Source organism: Aythya ferina (assembly GCF_964211825.1).
Source record: "Aythya ferina genome assembly, chromosome: 1".
Taxonomy (NCBI): Eukaryota; Metazoa; Chordata; class Aves; order Anseriformes; family Anatidae; genus Aythya; species Aythya ferina.
Window position 1 is genome coordinate 194,183,038 of NC_140296.1, and position 21,035 is coordinate 194,204,072.

Genomic DNA, 21,035 nt, shown 5'->3' on the forward strand with positions numbered 1-21,035 from the left:
TGTTTAAGAAGTGTAATCATGAAGTGTAAGGATCTGCCTCTAGAAAGCATGATCTAACTACTGTCAGAGAAGAGTGAGTGATCATCATCAAACTAGGAAAACCACGGTCTTCCCCTTTCCAGTGGAATGAAGTGGATTTGCTTACCAGTGTATTTGAGAGCTCTGAAAGGCATTCCACAGCTTCCTCCATTTTGGGTTTCCCTCTGATTCTGGAACAGTGTTTAATGATCATAACTGAGCACTTAAGTAAACAGTTAAAACCAAGAGAAGCATCAAATTGCATCAGTGTTGCAGAAAGCATTTTAATCTGACAGATTTATTTTTTTTTTCCCTCACTGGATGAATTAAACCAAAAGGAACTACTGTATGTATGGTTAACATTTCAGAGTTAGAAAAATGTTGTGATACTATAGTATAAGCATATAAATGATGTTAAAGAGTATTCTATAGACCAGAATACATATTCTGTAGAAGCCTGGGTTTTTTTTTTTTTTGTTTGTTTGTTTATTTTGTTTTTTCCCTTCATTTTAACATTATAGTTCTTTTTATATGAGTTCTTATTACTGCTATAGATCTTGAACATCTATTTAGAAAGCCCATCTGTAAAATGGATGATTATGGGTGATTATGCTAATGGTTTTACAGGCAGCAACTTGAATACAAGCATTAAAAAAACTTGTTAAAGCCTAGGTGGGCAGAAGAGTGGAAATCAAGCACACATCTTCTAGTTTTGTTGAATAGTTTCATGTTATTCTTATGAAAAGTAGAGATTTCCTTGTGTCCTCTTCAAAAGGTGTCCTAGGACATCATCGACAATCTCAAAGTACCAAAAATCCCAATTTGTTTGTCCTGCTTCTGAAGCTTAATGATAGAGATGGAATATTTTCTGCTATTAAGACAACAAAACTGAAAAAAATAAAGAATATATAGGAATTGCATGTCATTTACATTGAGATTATACAACTAGAAAAGTTTGGTGAGAGGTGTTTCCAGTTAAATTAGAAAGATGAAGATTTTCAAAGAAATTGACCTTTTTCTTGATGCCAAGGTCTATGGCTTACTGATTTCCAGATGAACTATTCTGGCCCAAAATATTTTAGAGCAGCCTATCAATTGCTGAAGTTAACAACAGCTGGCTAAGAGATCACAAGGCACTGGGGAAAAATAAATTTGACCTGTTCATTTCTTGAAGTGTTGCAGTGCTTGTGGGGATGTCAGAGAAGCTGTTGGCAGACATATAGGCTTCACCAGTTTTCACCATCTGAGTTCCTCCTGCTCTGACTTGGGAGAATTCTCATTCTGGCAGCTACTGTCAACTTCTGGCATCTTCAGACATATCAAGCAGGAAGAGGGACCAGTACTTGAGAAGAAAATCTGAGCTGTGTTAATTATCAAAGAAGACTCATTGTTTATCTTTCTTGACTACAAACTTGTGTAACGGTAGGATAAGGTACACATGCACTATTCTGTAATTTAAAAAGGTGATAGTTCAGGAGTATGTTAACATATGCTTTTTTGGACAGTGGAATACTAAAAGAAAAATAACATGTGGAGGCAAGCCATCAGTGCAATAAGCCAAACATCTGAAAGTATGTCACAATTTATTTTATCATCCTTGGCAAATTTGAAAAAAAAAAATTATAGTCCCTAGCAGACCACAAGAGTACTTCCACAATGTGGAACACTTATTTTCTAGTTTCTGCATTGACAATGTGTTGTTTGACAATACTGGAATCACAGAAAAATGTTTCTTAAAAATCACTTCTGTGCTGCAGAGTGTTCTCTCTTGAAGGGTGGATTCCACAGAAACAATTTGTTCAGGGGGAGAAAGAAAGAATTTAAAGCAGTACTGTATGTGATAAGAAATAAACCAAAAACTGAATCAAAATTATGTTTTCCTATTCTTTGTAATTAAGAAACTATATAAAAAGATTAAATGGATTTTGACATTCTTACAAACATTTAATCATTTCACTACATTTTTTAAATCTGTGGGGACAGATCTTTACTTGTGGTTTGCTCCGTGTTTGTTTTGGTATAGTTTCATTTTAGATGTCAGCATATTAACATACAGTTAGGAAAAGAACAATAAACCAGTCATTTACGTATCAGACTGAGAGCTCCTCACAGACAGGGATTTATGTTTTATATTGGATCATTGCATTGACTTCTGTTCTAACACATAAAAAAAATGTATAAAACTATCTTACTGAGTCATGCAGGAAAAGTTTGTTTTGCAAAATTTTATAGCATCTTATAATAACCTTCAAAACATCCTCCCTCATAGTTCATTTGAAGAAAGAGGTTAAAGAGGAATTTTATTTATCCAAAGAAAAGAATACAGTATTAAATTCCATATGTGTCCTAATGGTGATACTCTGGTGAGCATTCCAACAACACTGAAACTCCAAGTTGTTTCACTTTTTATTGTCAACAACACTGTAACAGTCAACAACACCGAAACTTTTTATTGTTTCGCTCAAATGTGCATGAAATTTTATATTCCTACACCTTATCTCCAACAGTGTCTTAAGTTTCATAGATAATCAACAAGGCCTTTAGTAAAGAAATTCAACATTAAGATGTTATTTTTATTGGAATAAATGAAAATAAGGCAAATACCTATGATATTGCAACAGCATCTAAATGTTGACTAACTTAACTGAATCTTATCTGAATGCATGAGATCCGTTATCCAGCTTTAAGTTAAAAAACAGTTTAAGTGAAAAAATTTGAAACGATCTGTACAAGGGTATTATTATCTGCTTCAGTATAATTGTTTTTGGCTTGCATAGAGGAAAACACTAAATTGCTGCTATTTGTGGTATCAAATTGCTATGTTAAGCAAACAGTGTTTTTCCAGACAAAAAGATTAAAAATCCTTTAGACTACAGTTCACATTTTGCAATCTTTACTGAATTTCAGAAACAGATGTGCTACTTCTGTCCTTAAACATTGTTGAGTTTGATCTGATTACCTGCTAGATGTTGTTTATCCTTTTCAGAACAGGAATTCCACTTAACTGTAGGCACCTTACTGAAGGAAAATTACCTTAATTTGTTTGTATAACAATTAGAGTACCTCACAAGAGAAACCTTTTCTGATATCCATAAAAAACATACACATGCTTTTCGCTCCTTTATGCATTTAAGAGAAGGTATTGACACAACACACCACTTCAGATCTTTTAAGCTTCAGATCTTTTAAGAAACAGCATATTGCTGCCTAATAATTCTTGGCTGTGTAGTCCTCTGGTTGCCTTCTTGTTCTTATCATTGAGAAACTTGCTCTTATGATCTTTTGAAGCTTTGGCTTGTTTCCTCAATATTTCTTCTAGGACCATATTTCATTTTACTGTGGCCTCTGATGGTCAATTCATAGCCGGAGACCTTCGTGCAAGATTACTACTATCCTGATATGAGGCCCATGTCTGACCACTGCAGGACCTGACTTCTCTTGTAACCCTGTACATTTGAGAACTGGGAATTCAAACTCCAGGATTACTTGTCGGAAATAGACTCTTCTCAGATTATTTTATTTCCCTGTCTGCTTTGACAGCTAAGAGTCATTAATAGACCAGGTTCTTACATCACTTAAGACCATTTTTCTATTATCTGACAGTCTGTTTAGAAGTCATATCTTGCCCCTGCACTGGACTGCCCCCTCCACCCCTAAAGTGCTGCTCTCCTACTTTCTTCAGCTATTTCTTGAAATATAGCAGTTTTCAGAGCAGCTGCTCCGTGACAGACCTTCCTTGAATACAAGCAGCTGACAGAGGGTAGTTGATGGGATTTGTTTTGCCGTGTGTTGCCTGCAGGATGTTACAGACCACTGTAGAAAAAACATTGATGCTCCACTTACATCCACAGTAGTAAGGGTGTCACTTGTGTCATGAGTCACACTGTATTCCACCTGTGTGGACATGAGACCTGCACAAATGCTTCAAGCCTGAGAAAACATAAAGAGCAAGACAACCTGGCTGTAAGTTAAAAGATGGGGCATTCTGCCAGAAAAGAAAAGGCAGTCTGCCTTAACTGTAACTTAAAGAGTCAGATAGTTAAGGAGAAAAATAATAATCATAAAATAATTAAAACAAAACAAAACACACCAAACCTCAGACACAAAAAGAACCAAAATGTTAAGCTTGTGTAAACAAAAGAAGATGGAAACCCAGTGCATTAAATTCCTTGCTCAATGTTAGAGTGGAAGGAAAGCAGGTTTGACCCTTGTTTCCACTGAGAAGTAGTTGTGGGGAGCAGTCAAATGTACTACAGAAGGTAGAGGTTGCAAGTGCAAGAACCAGAAGCATTTTCTAGTGCAATGCCACCATACTGTAGTGTGACCAGTAGCTACTGCTTAGCTTCTGGCTTTCTTTTCTGTGACTATCTCCTGTCTGCTAAAGGTGTCTGCTGTCAGACAACACATAGACCCTAAGCAAACCCAGTGCTTTACACTGCTGCTCCCCGTGACTTGGCAAATCATGCTTCTGCAGGAGTTGGAGTCCCTCCCAGTACACTTCATCTTTGAAGTTTCCTCCTTTTGGATACTTGTCCCCATAGGCCTTACTTGGTACCTAATTGTACATGCCAGACTGTTCTTTTGTGTATGTTTTCCAAGTGAATGACTCGTGTAGTACAAGGCTGGAGGCTGAGCTTCACAAGATTGCTATTTGTGTCGTAACTCTTCATGCAAAACACGTTCAACTTCTACAGTAGAGTAGCATTGCTTGACATTTTAATGTTAACTAGCACTGACAGTCTGTTTTGCCACATCCTTTTATTACTGCTGGGATATCCTCCCAATTTCAATACTCTGGGAAATAGTGAGATCACTATATGTGAATATCAAGGACAACCTTTTCTCTTGTGGTTCGTATCCATGACATCTGTAGAACACGTGGCTAAGGGGAAAATTTTCCTCTCCTTTACACAGGATTTACATGTTAAAGAAGCTACTTTGTATGCCCAAGACTGAGCAGCCCAGAGATAATAAATATATGGAGAATTTCAGTTATTTATATAGTGCTCACAGTTTAGAAGTTACTGTTAGAATGGGTTATAACTATTCAAAATTGCAACATTCAGTACTGTATGCAGACTGTTTGCTGATCCTTTGTTATATGACAGCATAGGTATATGAATATTTTATTTCACCTTTTTCCCTTCAAAGTCTCTGGTTTAAAAATGTCAACAGATAATGTCTGTTGTGTTTCTTGACTCTCCACATCTTTCTGATCCAACTTTTAAAGCCCTTCTGAATGTAAACTCATTAAGGTCAGGATTGAAGGTTAGTATAATATTTCATAAAATTATTAGAATGATTTTGAAAATTCATCTACATCATTTGGAACCAGTAAAAATATGTTAACTGATTTTAGTAGGCATTTGGATGTATGCCCCTAATGTATGTCAGATGTGTAACTTACATCTTTATATATTTTCAACAGGAAATGGCCAAATTACTGATTTGAGTTTCAAGCTGATAAGTAAATGCTGCCCATACATCAGGCTTATTCATATTGCCTGATGCCAGATGAAAGATGTTGGTCTTAACATGATTTCACAGCTGAAGTGTATTCATGTCCTGAGTGTAGCAGACTGCTTATGGTACTATATCACACCCAATTTTCTGTAAAACATTCTAAAAGAATTTAGTAAAGTTAATTATGCTCATCATAAGTCCTATTAGCATATCTTTCTAAAAATACATTCTTGCTATATTAATACATATATATTAACATTTAAAAAAATATATACAAGTAGTTCTTTTTTCCTGTACCATGTTTTCAAAAAAACATTCATTATTACTCCAGTTCAAACAAAATAATCAACAGTAGAAGTAATATTGCTTAAAAGTTATGGCGTATTTCAATGCTGGAATAGGGCTTCAAAGAAGATGAAAATGATAACCAAAGACAATGCAAGAACTAGAGCTGTCTTAAAATTCAGCAATTATTTACTTTTCTGAATACTTTTTTTTTTTTTCTTTTTTTTACAATTACAAAGACAACATAGCATGTTACGTTGTAGAGGAAGGATGTATTTGGTGTGAAGACTGTTTTCCATTTCAGATGTGTCATGCATCAGTAGAAAAAAGAGCAAAGGAAGAGCTTCCAAAGTTGCATTCTTGTTCCCAATTTTGTGGCATGGTAATGGTGTCAGGGGTGGGTGGGAAAAAGGAAGGCAAAATCTACATGTATTTCAAAATCAAAATACATATAAAATAATACCAAGAAGCCAGAACTGCTGCTTCTCATAACATTTCTGACATCATGTTAGGTTTTAGGGATTCTGCTTTAGTATGTATCTAAGTACTTTTTGTGCTTGCTGATGCTGTGTAAAAATCTGATAACATTGCGTGCATAGATGCACTGAGAAGTGCTGGAGAGTAATGCCATGACATCATGTTGGTAATTCAGTTGTGCAGATGGGACAGCTGCCTGAATTTTCTGGATTAACATTTAGAAGGCTGGATTTTCCAGTCTGTTGGCCAGATGGTTTCTTGGGCTGTGAGTGTGTTTGTACATGTGTCTACTACCTCTAATGCTAAAGAATTGTTGTATTACATTAACAAAACATTTAAAGCAATTATAAAGCTATTGTAAAGCTCTGTATTTTGTTTTACTTCTGCAGACATTTATAAAATTTTCAGCATTACCAAAGTTATAGATTGTAACAAATCAAAACTTTGTAAAGAGTTTTCTTAAGAAAAGAAAAATGAAACTACCAAAGGGGAACTCTTAATTTTATTTATTTATTTATTTATTTGTTCCCCTTATTTGGAGAGTATTTTCATATAAAAATTAACTCTGAATTAGAAACATTTAGGAATTTATGACAGAAATCAAGGGAAGCACCATAGTGGTAACAGGATCTTAAGAACCAATTTCAGTTTCCTTTTTTATTGACATTTTATCTTATTCTAAAAGTCTAACTTTTTCTAACTTTAGTCATATGGATTTTTTTTTTTTCAGAAATGGGGCAGAAAGAGCAAATCAGAATGCTTACAATTATAGGAAGTGTTTAACTACATATGAAAAATGAAGAAAGAAACGAAACTGGTCATGATTATTAAAATTAAGAAACAAGAGATATGAGTAAAAAGTCGGCTAAAAGTTGACACAGGCAATGTGGTGATTCACACCCTTGCCATATTTTCCCCATTTATGTTTGTTATCTTCATGTATGATAATCCAAGGGAAGCAGTGTGTGATCTGTGTTTTTATATGGTTCATCAACTGGACTGGAGAAACTTAGTATGTGTTCACTGCACAATTATCTCAGCAGTACTATTCTTACCTATGTTTTTTTTTTTTTTTTTTTTTTTTTTTTTTTTTTTTTTAAGACTTTGGGATTTGCAGTTTGTTCTGCAACAAAATGTACAAGCCAAAATATGATTTTGTCCTAGAGAAATCTGGGATTGCTTGTTTGTCCATCAGGTAACACAGAAGAAATCTTGAACTTTAGCAGGAACTGAGTGTGCCACGGTTCAAGAAGTGTTTGGACAACACTCTCAGACACATGGTCTGATTTTTGGGTGGTCCTTTGGGGATGCAGGAGTTGGACTCAATGATCCTTGTGGGTCTCTTCCAACTCAGGATAATCTGTGATTCTCTGAAATATTGTGGACGTATTGGAAAGCTAATTGAACAAGTAATGTTAAATGTGTCAAAGATATGAGCTGTATCGAACACTTACCCAAGTTGTAGTCAACACTCCAAGCCTCTCAGGTTGACTGAAAGGTTTTCCATTTACCTAATCTTAATAACCTTTTAGTATATTATGGGTTAGAGAGTTGTGTGTGTGACATGCAATTGGTTAAGTGAAATAATTCAAGAAATAGTTGTAGTTAACTCTTCAGTCAGTGCACATATATACAGAATAGCCACTACATACATATATGTGTACTACCCCTGTATTTTGCTTCTGTGCTGGAAGATCATTTCTCTTTTAAATAATTTTCTTTACTTAAATCAATAAAGATATTAATACCTTAATACCAAATATTATATCAATAACAAATATTACTCTGAAATGTTTAAACAGGTTTTGATACCTTGATATCTTTTCCAAGCTCTGTCTTTTGAGATGCTTTCATATCTGAGAGACAGAACTGATGGAAGCTCTCATGATCTCCGATAGACTTTTTCTCGGAAAGTTCTGGTTTTTAGCTACAAAGAGTAACATCTTCTAATCATGCCATTAATTATTCTAACATTTTGGGGGCTTAAAAAGGCATTTAAAAAAATCAGTGTTTATTTCTGTTTATCTACAATATAGACTGCTGAATTTAAATTAAATGTTGAATTGCGTAGAACAGGAAAAATACGTTCTATGAATATTGCCTACATTTCTTTTTTAAAATCAGTGATGGAGGTGTACAGCCATTTAAACAAAGGGGAAATCATCAATATATGGAAACCTGAGAGTCTTAATTCTAGGGGGAAAAAAAGTACTTAAGTGGTTGGTGTCAGTGACAAAACTACATTTAGGTCACATTTTTGAAAACTCACTAAATACTCATGCCTGCACAAACAAAAAGCACTCCATTGCTAAACCTCTTCATTCCCCATTCCACAGAAGGAGTATTGGTATTGGCAATCATAATACAATTTTTAAAGCTCAAGAGAAGATCAGAGTCAGTCTTTCCACTCATTACTAGATTTCTCAGCAGGCCCCTTGTTACACTTTCATAATATTAGATGTAAACAGTTATAGCATGCTTGCTGGTAAGTTAGGGAATGCCTTCTCTGTTTTATTGATGGAGTGTTACCCCCAGGGCTCTGAGCGTAGATGCAATCATTGTTTGCAATCATTTCTTAGGTCTTCCGTTTTGCTTATAAGAACACACTACGTACTGTGCTTACTTAGGAGGTAAAATACATTCATGATTGTATGCTCCGTGAGTGCTGAACTGCAGATCTTAGCAATGCCCACATTTGCTTTGCACTATTATATGCATTGTTGTAAGTGGGTGTGGGTACAGCCATAGAGTACTGAATTCTGTAGTTGCAGTGAACTTTGTTGTTCTTGTGCAAGACACGAGAGACTTGGAGATGGGGAAAAGTCAAGCATCAAATTCATTAATATATATATGAATTTATAATATAGCTCCTTGATTTCCATATTTTCATTTAATTTGATTGCTGTTCATGGTTTGAAACCTTTGGAATGCAAAACATTATGAGTGTAGTCTCTGGAAGTGCCTACATAAGCCATATATCAAAAGTCTGATATAATCATGGGTATGGAGAGTTTATTTTCATAGGTCCCCTGAAAAACAGCTTGGCAAGGGTTATGAGAAAAATATTCTTGTTATACTACATTTCTGTAACAGAAGTGAAAAGCCAACATTTCTTATTTATTTATTTATTTATTTACTTATTTTCTAACATTATTATTTAATTTAGATATCATCAACTGACCTACCTTAATCTATGTCATTCTGAAAATATTACTGATGCTGGAATTGAAGCTTTGGGAAATATATCATCACTGATGTCCATTGATGTCTCTGCAATCAACATCTCAGATATGGTATATATATGTAGTAATTACATATATGTATACATATATTATGTATATAATTAAATAATAAACAATCTGTTTGCTATCTATTTAAGCTTTCAGAAAAAAATAAAATCCATTCATTTAATCTGTGTGGATAAGAAGCAGTGGAGTTGCAATATCATTAAAACATATTTTAGAATTGTGTAATACAATATTTGGCAATATATAGGCACTACCCAATAAAAGTTAATTCTCACACTGGACAGGTCTCAGATTTGAAAGAGAAACTGAAACTGATGAAAAGAGGAGATTGGGTGTCTCTGAAACTGAACTGTAAAAAATGTTAAGCAGATTTTTTATTATTTTTTTTTCTCCAAGATAATTAGGCCTGACGAAAAATGAAAAACTGGTATTTTCAAATATTGAATTTGTAAAAATTACATTTTCCTTTAAATAGATTTATGGTGAAAAACGCTAGCTCTAACAGAGTCACAGAACTACACTGTGGTCCAGAAAATAATTGCTAGTGAAAGAATTACTAACAAGGTATCTTCAAACTGTCAAGTTGCTAAGACTCTGGAAAGCAACATAGCAAGTGCAGGAGCCAGGTTAAACATAACAGGCCTCCACATAAGATGTTCTTGGCAGGTCTTGCCTCATGGGTAGGGTTTAGAGCCAGTTCTGCTGTTACTTTTACTTTTAGTGCAGACTCTTCACTGAACACAGAAATCTAAGAGAAATGTCATGATGAAAACTGTTGCTATAAAGAATATTCACTCAACTGCTGTTCAAGAAGAATTCTGACCAAGAACCTTATTGCTTTGTTCTATCACAGAGTTTGTGCAAAAGTAATTAAAATACTTGTATTCTTTATGGAGACTTAAAACTAAAATAATAAAATAAAATAAAATAAAATAAAATAAAATAAAATAAAATAAAATAAAATAAAATAAAATAAAATAAAATAAAATAAAATAAAATATTAAGTCAAATAAAGAGGGATGGGAAATCCATGACAATTTAATTTAATGTTGTTATTTTAAATATCACAATATTATATCTCAATGAAATTTATGATTCCTAGAATTACAGTCCCACAGTGTTTCAACATAAATGTTTTCTTTCTCTTTGCTTGTCACAATTAGTCTTCTAATGTGCTGTATTGCTTCTTACTCTAATTTTCACATAGTACAACCCTTGTCCTTGGCACTAATCCAAGCTGTTCTGCTTACACTGCATTTTTAAGACATTCCATTTCTTCCTTCCCACAAAACAGACAAACTCACTCGGAAATTGACCATTTATCATTCCTGTAATTTCTGATCTGAATGCTAGTACAAGCTAGGAAACTGGTATGGTTTTCACCATTCGCTTTCTTTAAGTGTATGACACTCATGTATTTTCTAATGTTATAACATATAAACATTTAAAACATTAAATCTTAAATAGATCTTGTAATCTTAAAACATGATTTGATGAAAAAAAGATCTTGCAATCTGCTTTGTAAAAAGCTACTATTTGTATGCTAATAAAGAGAATTGTAAGGTTCATATTCTTTCTTGTAGCCTGCACAGCAGATCTCTTGTTTTGGTGTCTAGGTTTGTGAAATGTGTAGAATATGCAGCATTGATCTGCATTACACAAGAGATGATTCCTTTTAGTTTTTCAGATGATGGCAAAATCATTCTGCCCATCTTCATAGAGCAGAATTTACTGTAATAAGGATGATATATACTTAGGGGGAGGATAGGGGAGAAAAAATACAGTAGTCAGATTTTCTGATAGATTTGTAACTGCCTCATTTAAGATCTTAATCAAAGTGGAGTTTATTTTCTTCTGTTGCTGTTGCCTTCCTCTTCTGTAGTTTCTCTGGTGCCAATAAGAGAAATGTCCCCGTTGAAGCCTGTCTTTCATTCAGGGAATTTTTTGCATTTGGAAGAAATATATTGACCCTTAGAAATGTACCTGACAAGAGAACTTGTTAGTACAGGAAAACACCGTAGACTCTTTGTAGACTCAAAGTAATGATAAAACATAGTGCTAATAATAAATATACTGATAATTTCTCTCATGTTCGTAGAAATTTACTATAGTTGTCCTGAAACTAAGTCAATAGAAAGACTGGAAAATGAATAAGAATAATCACTGCATGTATTCAGATTTCAGTATGGTGTAGGAAGTCATGCTCAGAGAGTAATGCATACAGAAACAAGATCCAGGCAAACTTCTAAACAGAACCTAGGATAGAGCAAGTAATTTCATCACATGCTTAAGTTTGTATGTATGCTTAAATGTCTTGCCAAGTCAAAGTCCATTCATTAATGAAAGCAAGTATCAACCTATGAAGAGTATGACACCTTCATGAATATGAAGGACTGGTGGCATCCCAAAGACTTTGCTCTCCTTTTCTCACTAGGGCTTTGATTCAATATAATATCATATAACATATAATCTATATTCATATAAAATATTAAACATTTAGTAAAATAAAACACAATTCCATTTAAAGTATTAATGTATTCACTGTTATTTTAGTGTGCTCTCTTCAAAGGAAAGAAAACACTTTAAAGAAAACCTTTATTTCTTTTACAAGGCTTAGTGTTCATTATGATGCTAGAAAGGAAGCATCTGATTTGCATCTTTTTCAGCTGTTTTTAGGGCCAGTTTCCTGAGCATTGCTGAGCAGTTCCTGAAGTATTGCCTTATCATAGCTACTCTTCTTTAAAAAAGTGAAACCCCATCTTGTTTACTTCTTGTTTTCTCTTGGCAGGATGTCAAAATTAGCATTATGTTTCTCATGTCCTCCTGATATGCAGGTAATAAACACTTCAAACAAGCATAAGCCATCATCCTTCCATATGGGTTTTCCCTTAAAGAATATCAGTAAAACAATAACATGTGAATACATATACAGTCTATATACAATTCTCAGTTCTATTCATCTTTTTACATTACTGAAATTATTTCTTTATTCAAAATTGATTTTTTTGTAATAACATATTTCTAAGTCTCAAAAAACTTTTTTTTTTTTTTTTTTTTTTTTTTAATAGTGGGAAGGACAGTTGTTCTGTTTTTGTCATTCTTGTACTAGAAATACTAGAAATGAGTTTCTTAGAGTTATGAACAAGTTAAAAGAGAAACTTAGCAAGTAAATGATTTGCAACCTTAGTTACAGATCAAAAAATAAATAAACTGACACCAAACAACACAATGACAATGCAAAAATGTATAGTTCCTTGGAAAAAAAATGCCTTTAAAGTCTTTGGGAATGCTTCTTTTTTCCATCTCTCATTGTTTTCCTTCACCTTTTGCTCTCCTAAACACCCTGGAATAGGGACCATAGGTTTCTCAGTTTCAAATTGTGTGTATTGTAAACATTTCCATTAATTCATAGATGATACAGTAATCACAAATCATTTTAGATATTGTAGATATTGAATTATTTATATTTACATTATTTACCATATATGCAAAGTGTTTATACTCCTATTACTGAGTTGGAAACACTGGCATTTAGGGCCCAAACCTAGTTGTCTTATAAAAGGAGTTCCAGTGACTCAGTGGAAATTCTTCCATGAATTAGAGAAGCAGTTTTAGTTATAAGATTTGTTCTCATGCTCTCCATATTTTTAATAAAATGTCTTAAACCTTCTCTGATGTTCTATATGATACAGCTCTGCAGCTTTGCTCCAAGTCTGAGAGTCTGAAAGTGTACAGCTGTGTAGCGTTCCTCCTCAATCTGACACAACCTGCTAATGCACACGGCCTGGACCACCCATCTACTTGGGACAAAAAACAAAACAAAACAAAAAAAACCAACACATTAAATTTAGAAGTATTGGGACATTTGAGGAAAATGGCTTAAGCCAAACAGGATTTAGACAGTCAGGAAAAGCCTATCAAGGAATAAAAAAGGAATTGTTAAAGGTGACTCCAGCGATATACATATGTATACCATCCAGCAACCAAACCAGCATATGCTCTGACAGGGAAACTTAGTATCAGTGGTAGGTTAAATGCAGTGTAATAAGGAGAGAAAGAAAAATAGCCTGAAATATATTAAAAAAAAATGGGTAAAACAATTTTAAAATAGAAAGAACTCTGGTACACTTCTAAAATCAAAGATTAAAAGGAAATATGAAGTGTCAGAAGGAGTTTTCTGTCACAGGTTCTTCCTCAATGGCTGTTATGCATGAAGTCTCTCTTGCAATGAACCTAAGGTGCCAGTCTCTCCTCTGACTGGTATGCCTGCAAGAATCGTGTGTGGCACCAAGTCAAGATATCAGTCACAAATTCTTTGTATGCTGCCTATGCAAAATTGTTCTTTAAAGTTGAGGGGAATATATAAACAATTAGTTCTGCTTTCTTTTCTTATGTGTTTGTACTAATGATTTTCAGATCCTGGCTGGTCCTGAAGGCCAGGCTGCAACATAAATATCTACTGATATTTTAATAATAAGATTCTAAACAGATCATGGGGAAAAATCATTTCGGCTTTACACAGTTGTAGAAGGTTTTTTTTTTTTTTTTTTTTTTTTTTTGTTTGTTTGTTTGTTTGTTTGTTTTTTCCAGTGGGATTCTGGATTTATCATGTCTTGAATCTATAGCCTGTCTTTACATCTTGGTCTGTTAAAAAATTAGACCACTAGGACTGGGAAGAACCTTGCAAAGATTAAGAGAAAAAATATTACCAGGGCTGATATCTATAAGCAGCAATAGACTGAAAATGAATTAGCTGCATTTGATTTACAAAGGAAAGGAAGTGACAAAACACATCCCCAGGCAGGGAGAAGGACATGTTAACATATTCATGCAAGCTCCGGATTCAGATGTTAGCAGTCCGGTTTTCTTGGGGGAATAGAGAAAGAGGATTTGGCCTGAAGACTTAGGAACTTAATTCTGTGTAGAAATAGAAAACACTAGCACAGAGAGTCACTACAATCAGTGCCAGATGTGCTAACACCTTGACTCCCAACAAAAATTAGTAGGAATTAAAGGTACCCAGCAAAGCTGAAAACTGGGCTCAGTGCTTTTACAGGATATTTTGCTACAATGGAAGCCCTGTTGTCTGGACTTAGTGTCAGGAAACATATTTCATAAGTTTTGATTTGGTCTAGCCACAAGTGGGTTTAGATACAGAAATTAAGTTTTATGGAACATGTTATACACAGTCCTACAGGGAGATTTCTGCACTGCAATTAAAAAATATCTTTACGGTTCCGGTAAGCAGGTCTGACCCACCTTTATATTAGCTCAGCTATTGGAAATGATATACCTACATTTGTTTAAGAACTTACAAAATTTCCGGAAGGTGTTTGCTATCTGAAAGTGAACATTGTTCTACCACGTATATATTATTAGGGAAATGATACCGCAAGATATGGGTTACATTCTCATCTTCTACTAAGTGTATGATGCATGAAACTGGTAGACCGTGGCTACTGTGTGCAGAAATTTAAGCATTTTAGTGGATGACCTGAGTCATTTTAAAATCACTTACAAATGGAAGGTGGGAGTTACCTCTTAAGAAGAGCTGTCTTCCAGGATTGGAGTCACTTTGAGGTCAGTCTGTTTGATTTGGGGTATGAACAGGAAGAGACATCTGTGTATCTCTGGAACATAAAGACATAGATACTTTACAGATGCTGACCTTTAGGGTTACCAAGAGATGCGTGAATGGAAATCTCAGAAGCTGAAAATAATGTAGCACATGTTAGTAAGAGATGATACATTCATTGCAGTCTGCAGTTGAAAGGCATAGGGTTGCAGTTTGCAAATATAAATAATAAAGATTTTCTTGTTTTGTATGCCACAGCCTCAGATGACTTTTGTCTCTAGCAAGTGAAGACCCTCACCATCTGGTATGGTAGGTTCTTATTTTCTTATCTACAAAAACTGTGGTGAAATAATAATAAATGATCTGCAAATGTATGTAGGCCTCACATAATGAATTAACTGAAACAGAACAAAACTGTAAAGTTCAGTTGCATGAAAAAAGCAGCTGTTGTGGAAGAATAAAATATTTCTTTTAAAGTTGTTTTTTCTTTTTTTTTAAATGGAGACAGTAATAAAAATGCTATACAAGACATGCAAGACAAAGTCTTCCCTTTCACTATGGCAACTGAAAATTAATCCAAGATACATGGAAGATTTCTTTATGTTAAAGATGTTTTGGAAACCTTTAGAGTAGGTGTCATAGTCTGTGTGCTGTGTAGTGTCTGTTTTGCTAGTATGTTCCCAGGAATTCTGATGATACTATCATAGTTCTCGATGTATCTTTTAAAAATGTCTGGAGAATTAGTATAGAAGATAAGTCTCAGAAATAGGTCAGTATCCCAGATGGGAATCCCTGATGTTGTTTATCAGGGAATACTACTGCATAAGACAGGAATTCTAACAAAAGTAGTGATAGTTGGCTACTTTATACATAAGTTAAAATAAAAACTAATAGTTAAATAATTCTTATAGATTAGGCTTCCTGCATTGAACTTGTTTGAAGAGGTTCGTTTTTGGAAATATCAAAGTTTCATAGTTTCTATGTGTGATTGACAGTTCCTAATGACATTCCTTGTATACTGTGTCTTTAGTCTTTGCCTTCTCAAATCTGGTGCTATTAATGAAACACCTTAAAGGAGACTTTGATTTTTATTGTAAAAATAATTTTATTGTGACACAGTGTCAGTATAGTCACATAAAATCATTATAGATTAGCTTTGAAGTAATAGCAGTGTCAGTTGTCAGGTAGGAAAAGAAAAAAAAAAAAAAAAACAGTTATAATTTCATTACCAAGTACCATAAAGTTGTATCATTTTTAAGTAAAGAGAAATGGATGAAAAAACTATGTTATAAAGGTTGACCCTAACACTATGAGTCTCTTCTGTAAGGAATTCCTGTTCTGACATGAACACATTTGAGGATTAGGTAGACAATTATTTGTTTTCTTGAATGGGAGTATTTTGGTCAACAAAAAATTGAAATCTGTAGATTTTCATGAAGATGGTGTAAGTAATGGTCAGCATATAACTGTGTCTGCTGAGAAAAAAAATGCAAATTTATTTATTTTCATAAGCAGCTAGGATTGAAAATCTTTTTAATTGTTCCATTTTCTGTTTTTATTCAGCCTGTGAGGTTTCAGGAATTCTCAAAATTTGAACTCCAGCCGCACTCTCCCAGTATTATCATTACAGTGTCCACATCTGGATTCCAGACACTACTTAAATGTGCTTATTTTGTCAGTATGATATTTCCTCTCTGAGCAGTGCTGTTCACTACTTAATTGTAGATAATTTATTAACCACATGGAATGAAGTGATAACTTTGTTTTTCTTGAAGAAAAGTTTGTTTAATGATATAAAGCACACAACTACTCTGCTGTGAATATCAAGCCATATTTTACAAAATTAACATTTATTTCTCCTTCAAATTAAAGTTGAGGATAAGAACATGGTTCTGTTTCCTGATGTATGAGCATTAAAAATGCAAAGCATCGTCTGATCCTTTTGCATTCCTAAAATAGGAATATATCAAAGTTTTCACCTCCCTATTTTCCTGAATATTTTTTTTCTTCTAAAGTAGAATGTACCTATCAGTGTGACTCAAACATCTTAAGTATTGTCTTGTTGTACTCAGAAGTTGTAGTTATAGGCATAGCTTTAGTCATAAGACCTTCACTGATAAGAAAATCCTAAAGGCAGCAATTTTAAGATACTACTTTTCTCCAGTTTCTTTCTTTCTGAACAGGTTAAAAAATGTAAGTTTTTGCTTTTGCTATTGATTTTTTTCTACAAAGAATTCCTAACTCTTGTATGTACATCAAGAAAAAATAAGAGGGTAAACTACATGCATTCTGCAGAAGAGTAGGATGTACATAAGAGCATAGCATTTATAGGCTCTTATGGACAGAGGCGGATAAAATAAGTAATGTTATCCTGTTGGATTCTAATGGATGCAGAAAAGTCCTTTTAAGAGACACTTCAGAATCAGAGCTTAACTAGACAACAATTATAATTATTTATAGTTTGATTAAAAAAATATGCAACCAATAAGAAAGTTATTTTTAATATCTGAGAACAGTCATGTAATGAAGCATTTGGTGGAGGAAAGAAATACAGGCTATATTTCCCACAAGGATTTCAGTGAGTGACTTTGGATTGCTCATTTATATAATATCTCCAATCCTTGTTTTTCTTTGTAAAAAGTAGATAATGTTCTGTGAGAGTATTCTGCAGAGTTATTATTTGCATGTCTTAAAAGATGCTGTAATTCTTAGGTAGAAGGTTTAACAGACAAACCTTGGATATTTTAGACCATGTTAGGATACTAAATGTAATTACATATAATTGCATATATTGATTTTTAAGGTTACTCTTTCTCTGGATTTTTTTTTTAGGGTTTGAGAATACTTGGCTGCCATGGAAAAATAAAGCAACTTTCTCTAGCAGAATGCAAAAATGTCAGTGATACTGGGATTCAGGTAAAACTTAACTTCTTTTCTTGGTGTATCCTGGACGTTTCTCTATTTTGTCGATTTAACCATGTCCAAAACAGATAATATTTTACTCTTCATTCTTCATTCATTCTTCATTGCAACGTTCTACACTTTCACTGTTAGAAATCATTTTCCATTTCTTATTCCTTTCCATTTTTTTCATTTCTTCTGTAAATTACAATGAATCTCAAATTCTGCCCTCTGCATTGAATGAAATTGATTATACGGGTGCCTTTCTACTGAATTGTACTGTGCAAATTACAATCTAAATTGCTGGCACTATTCTTTCATCCTTGCTCTAAAAATTTTTCATGAATTTCTATTTAGAATATACTTTTCTCATTGCTAGTGGGAGCTTTCAGGTATTACTGTTTTATTATTTTTTTTTGTTGCCATTTGTTGAATGCCATGTTTACTTGACTTAGTGTGACTAGCTCAATGAAATAGATACATTTCATTTAGCCTGTTATGTGTGGTTCTTCTTGTGCTGCTGATCCATTCCTACCCACAATTGTCTCTTAGTGACACAAATATATATCTTAATGTAACTCTAAAAGTATCTTTCTTACCAGCATAAATCCTTAAAAATAACATATATTTCAATAAGAAAAGCACACATCTCATCCAGATTGAAGAGATTTCTTAGCTATTTTATAGAAAAAAAAAAACAACAACACTAATTACAACGTGTTATTAAAAAAAAAAAACAAACACAACCACTTTTCCACTTTTAAAATGTCCTATGAAAACATCAACTGTCTAATTTGATCATGTGTAATGATGAAACTAATCTACTTGAAATTAGACTACATGTATTTTCAGCTAGATATTTGAAATACTGACCTCTTGTTCTGAAGACCTCATACTCACAGCAGAATGTCTATTGAATCTCACTAAACTTCATTTTTTCCCCACTGTTTTTCTTTTGATTATTATATGTGTTGGTTTAGAAATTTAAATATTGGATGTTGACCATATAAAGCCAGATATAGTTCTTTTTTTTTTTTTTTTAAAAAAAAAAAAAAAAAAAAAAAAAAAGATTAGGCTAAAATATAAATATGTATTGGTTACTATTCTGACCTTAACATTAGCCTATAAGTTTAGACATTTTCCAGGGTCAATAATCTTTAAGAAGTAATCACACAGGAAATTAATTAATTTGTAAAAAGCCTAAAAATTGAAGTTGTAGCAAAGGCAATTTTTTATGCCAATGATAAGTTTTGAACTTACACAGTAAAAAAGCTCTTTTGAATAATTAGCGATTTCATAGAAATATTAATACTAATACAGTATTTGAACTCAATTTACAATGCTGATAAATTATTTTGTATTTCTGATTTATGGACTTTCTTTTTTAATTAGTCAACAATGAGATTTGCCATCCAAATATTTATCTTCCTTATACTATCATCACAGCAGTAACTACATATGAAATTCTGATTTATTAGTATTCATTATCTTGTTTTGCAAAAATTGGCTATTCTGTGTTACTGGAATTCTTTTTATGGGTAAAACATTGCACTGGAGACTGGAAGAGACTCAGAGGGGCCAGGAAGGATGATCAGATGTATGGAACACTTTCCATAAAAGGAGCAAATCGGTACGCAAGGAACCTGTGGTCTGGAAAGGGGGTGGCTGAGGGAATATGCTTGAGATCTGTACAATCGCAAGTGGCACGAAAAGGGTGAATAGGGGTCAACTTTTTGCTGTTTACTTCCGTACATTATCTAGGGGGCATGAAGTGAATCTAGTTTGAAGATTTAGATGAAGAAAAGGAGACGACTGTCTCCAAAATGTATTGTTCCTTATCACAGGTTGTGTATACGCTTGAAGTTTATCTACATCCTTATGGAGGTTTGATAGATTCAATACAATTGCATTGATTTACTGCTTTGTGTTTCAGAACAATATAATAAGCATTAGTTGATAACTTTACAGTGGAAAAGAAGAACTATCAATTTTGTTGAGAAGAAGAGAGATCGTATTTACATCCTGCTTTTTTTCTGTAACTGAGAATTGCTCCTAGACACATGTAACAAATGTTTAAATCATGTTGTTTAGCAGCATCAATTATGTGCCCATAAACACTTTCAGATTGTCAGGCTGCAGGTACAGGCACCGCCATCATGTAATCCCAGTCTTTAGCCTCTACATTTTTTCCATTATAAAGCTCCAACATCCATCATTTTATAGCTATATATTATAAGAATGAGTCAGTTGTTGCTGCACCACAAGGGATGCATCTGGATTGAATCTTCTTACCCAACGTGTATGTCAGACCATTAGAATTTGCTTCTTTAGGAATAATTCTGACTGGCCTTTCATGAGTGTAAAGTTCCATGGTTTTGTTCCCACAAAACAATGACCAAGTATGTACATCTTGTGTATCTCACAGAAAGTCAGTGCAGAGCCAGCTCCTGATCCTTTCAGAGGAGAATATTCACTTATGCTTATCCCTGAGAAGCTATTTCAGTGTCTCAGTACATAAAGTAAAAAAAGATGTGAAAAAGAAGTGTTTACACTTTCTGCAACTGCAATATGAATATGAACTTTCTGATGAAGAAAGAATCAGAAGTGAGTACACGAAGATGTAGGACAAAGCATGTGGTCATGGATCTAGGGCAGGCAGGAAGAAGAAAAGATAAGGAAGTAACTAATAAGAAAGTAAAATGGTAAGTCCGTCTTTAAAGGTGAAATCAAAGGATATGAGTTTATGGAGAAATCTGTAGAAAGTTGCCCCATTTTATGCTGTACATCTTAGTTATTCTTTTATTATATAAAGAATATTGAAATTATATGAGAAGAAAATGCATATTAAGAGGTCTTTAATACTGTTAAGGTAAAATGCAGAAAGTTGTAAAATGGCAAAAAAAATCTTGATCTTAGAGTGTTAATTCATTTACTTGTTTGCGGGTATTATAGCAGTATGTAAACGATTATGTGATCATATATTTTGTAAATAGGATCTCATTCATAGCTCAGACAATGCTCACTTTATGAGCAGCATTTTCATATTTCATATTTTCATTGATGCTTGT

General features: G+C 33.6%; 1 protein-coding gene across 1 annotated transcript in view; it reads left to right on the forward strand.

Moving 5' to 3' along the window:
• The window catches only part of FBXL13 (F-box and leucine rich repeat protein 13), a gene marked incomplete at its 5' end in the record, with an annotated part of 38,490 nt that overhangs the window by 2,868 nt on the left and 14,587 nt on the right, over nucleotides 1-21,035 (forward strand). The window contains 6 exon segments of the mRNA XM_084507387.1: nucleotides 5,185-5,251; nucleotides 5,254-5,286; nucleotides 5,447-5,523; nucleotides 5,527-5,630; nucleotides 9,410-9,536; nucleotides 17,899-17,982. Coding sequence (XP_084363513.1) covers nucleotides 5,185-5,251; nucleotides 5,254-5,286; nucleotides 5,447-5,523; nucleotides 5,527-5,630; nucleotides 9,410-9,536; nucleotides 17,899-17,982 — 492 coding nt within the window.